The 2,604-nt window shown below is 48.9% G+C and overlaps 1 protein-coding gene across 4 annotated transcripts in view; it reads right to left on the bottom strand.

Annotated features, from left to right (window-relative positions):
* The window catches only part of ENTPD6 (ectonucleoside triphosphate diphosphohydrolase 6), a 22,389-nt gene that overhangs the window by 6,570 nt on the left and 13,215 nt on the right, over positions 1-2,604 (bottom strand). For all 4 annotated transcript variants that reach the window (XR_003547034.1, XM_014582186.1, XM_006163599.2 and 1 more), the window contains 2 exons: positions 704-783; positions 32-96 (listed from right to left, as the gene is read on the bottom strand). Coding sequence is in view for 3 of the 4 variants with exons in the window: in XM_014582186.1 (XP_014437672.1) it covers positions 32-96; positions 704-783 (145 nt within the window). In the remaining variant the exon portion in view is untranslated. The remainder of the gene's footprint in view (positions 1-31; positions 97-703; positions 784-2,604) is intronic.

The following is a 2,604-nucleotide window of genomic DNA, read 5'->3' on the forward strand; positions in this document are numbered from 1 at the left end:
AGAGCAGGCCTCAACAACGGGTTTCACTCACCAGGTTTGCCCTCCACACCGCCCAGGATCGCCAGGCGCGCCGACATCAACCCGAGCCCCAGGTAGCTGTGGAGTAACATCTGGGTGAGGGTTGCCCCCGACCTGGACCCAACATGGGCAGAAGACAAGGGCTTGGGCTAAGGCAGTTGGTGGACCACTCTGCTTCTTCTTGAAGCCTCCTTGCCTCCTTGCAGGGTTCAGGGCCCTGGGCAAGAGCCCAACGTGAGGGCCAGTGATGTGGCCTGGGCTCATCTAGGAGCTGTGGGGTGCTGGTGGGTGGCACAGGCTCAACCCCAACTGTCACGGCGTGCTTGTGCTTTACAAAAACATCTACCAAGGTGCCACGTGGCAAACAGGTGGGCTGGAAAATTCCTGCAGCGTCGGTGGGTTCCTCCCTCTCCTTCTCAAACCTCCTCCAAGCAGAATAGAGTAAGCATAGGGGAGGAAATGTGATTTTACTGTACAGAAATTTTAAAGTGAAAGAGGAGAAAGGAGGAGCAGGGAAAGGCTCCAGGTAGGTTCTCAGCTGGGAGATACTGGGATAGGCATCAGTGACTGGGACCTGGTCACCCAGGAGGCAGGGTGCAGAGCTCAAGGGCAGCACAGACCAGCTGAGCTGCGTGCCTGCGGCCCCTCTTCACCCTCGCCCCCAGCCACACACCCTTAGACCAACCTGTAGGAGTAGAGCCTGTAGGTCCTGTTAAACACCTGGAGAGCGGTCAGGTAGCCGGGAGGGGAGGTCTGCAGGGTGCCCTGGGGAAGAGTGGGTGGGCCCATGTTTTCCTAACGTGTTTTTAGAAAACTGCCCCCCCCATCCCATGCCTTCAATTCATTAGGAAAAAACAGGGATAATCAGATGGGGTCGATGAAGGGAGCTTCTCCTTCAGTTCTGTACTGTCAAAGAACGCAGAACAAGCAAGGAAAAACCCAACATCCAGGAAGAACTACCTTTTCCTCAAATGAGAACCAATTTACCCATTTCAACAAACACACCCAAGATAGTCACATCAGGAGATTGACCTGCTCCATTTTACATCCCCGTCCCACTGCAAACTAACAGCAAGAGGCCAGAATGTGGGCAGACAGGAGGAGCTGCTCCCACAGCAGTGGGTGGTCTGAATCAGGAGTGCTTTATCTCCTTTAGAACACCCATCTTGAAACTCAGTGTGGTAAAAGGGCTCTTTTCTCTTCTTAATGAGCTATTGTTACATACAGTTTTACCTATTTCTAACTGGATCAGTACTTGATATCTACAGATTTTTTCAAATTATTTTTTAAGAGAATTATTTTATTTAACTTTCTTTATTTACTTATTTTAATTTGACCAGAGAGGGATAGAGTGAGATAGTGAGGGAAAGTGAGAAAGCAAGCCACCAGGTCCAGGACTCGAACCGCGATTGGCCATGTGGGAGTCTAGTGGTCCTCAACCACCACACCCACTGCTGGCCCAGAATTTTTCAGATTATAAACTCTTATCTCCCACAGTCCTCTACATTGAGATGTAAATTCTTTAAAGAATTTAAAGGCTGCCACAGACAATCAGCGCAAGCTTGCAGAGTAACCTTGGGGCAGGTTCTGAATGTTCACGACATAATGTCCATTGTTAAAGAAGGTGAAAATGTCTGTGTCCTCTGTTTATTACATACCATAAACGTGCTCTTAAGGATCATTCTATAACTTACAAAAATGCATAAGGATTATATGTAAATCATAAATAATAAATATTTAAAGAGAAAAGAAGTTGCCTGAAATCATAAATAAATGTCCAACAAAAAAATTGAGGGGAAAAAAAGGACATTCATCTTGAGGGCTGGCCTTGTAACCTAGTGGTTAAGGGAGCCAGATCCCACAGCTCACCATGGTTCGAATCTTGGCTTGACCAACAGACCAGGCGTGTGTGCGCATGTGCCCCAAATCCTGATAGGAAAAGGAATATGGGGAATGGGAGAACAGATGAAGAAACGGAGGAGGGACTGCGGTATAATCACCACACCCCATGGGGGGTGCCCTTTCCCCTCTGAGCACATGTACCCTCTGGCAAATTAAAAGAAAAAAGGGGCCAGCAGATGGCATAATGGTTACATCACTGGACTCTCAGTCATCAACCGTGGTTTGAGTCCCGGACCTGGTGGCTTAAAACTCACGCTGGGTGCGTGTGGGTGCATGCCCAAAATCCTGAGAGGAGAATGAAGAAGGGATTGGGACATGGCCTTTCTCGGGGGGTGATTTCTTTCTGTCTCTCTGGAGAGTGCAAGCAGCCTAGAGCAAAAACCTCTTCTTGGGACCAGCAGTTAGCGTAATGGCTATGTCACTGGACTCCCATGTAGTCGACTACAGTTCGAGTCCTGGACCCGGCAGCTTAAACTCACGCTGGGCGCATGTGCATGCGTGCCCAAGATCCCACGAGGAGAATGGAGAAGGGATTGTGGCGTGGCCATCCCCCCTGGGGGATGATTTCTCGCATTCTCTCTGTCTTTCTTGCGAGCGCACGCGCCCTATAGCAAAAACCTCTCCAAAAAAAGAAAAAAAAAACCACCTCTTCTTAAAAACACAAAACTACATTTCTTTGCAAAG

The sequence above is a fragment of the Tupaia chinensis genome, unplaced genomic scaffold (genome assembly GCF_000334495.1).
Source record: "Tupaia chinensis unplaced genomic scaffold, TupChi_1.0 Scaffold142716_1, whole genome shotgun sequence".
Classification (NCBI taxonomy): domain Eukaryota; kingdom Metazoa; phylum Chordata; class Mammalia; order Scandentia; family Tupaiidae; genus Tupaia; species Tupaia belangeri.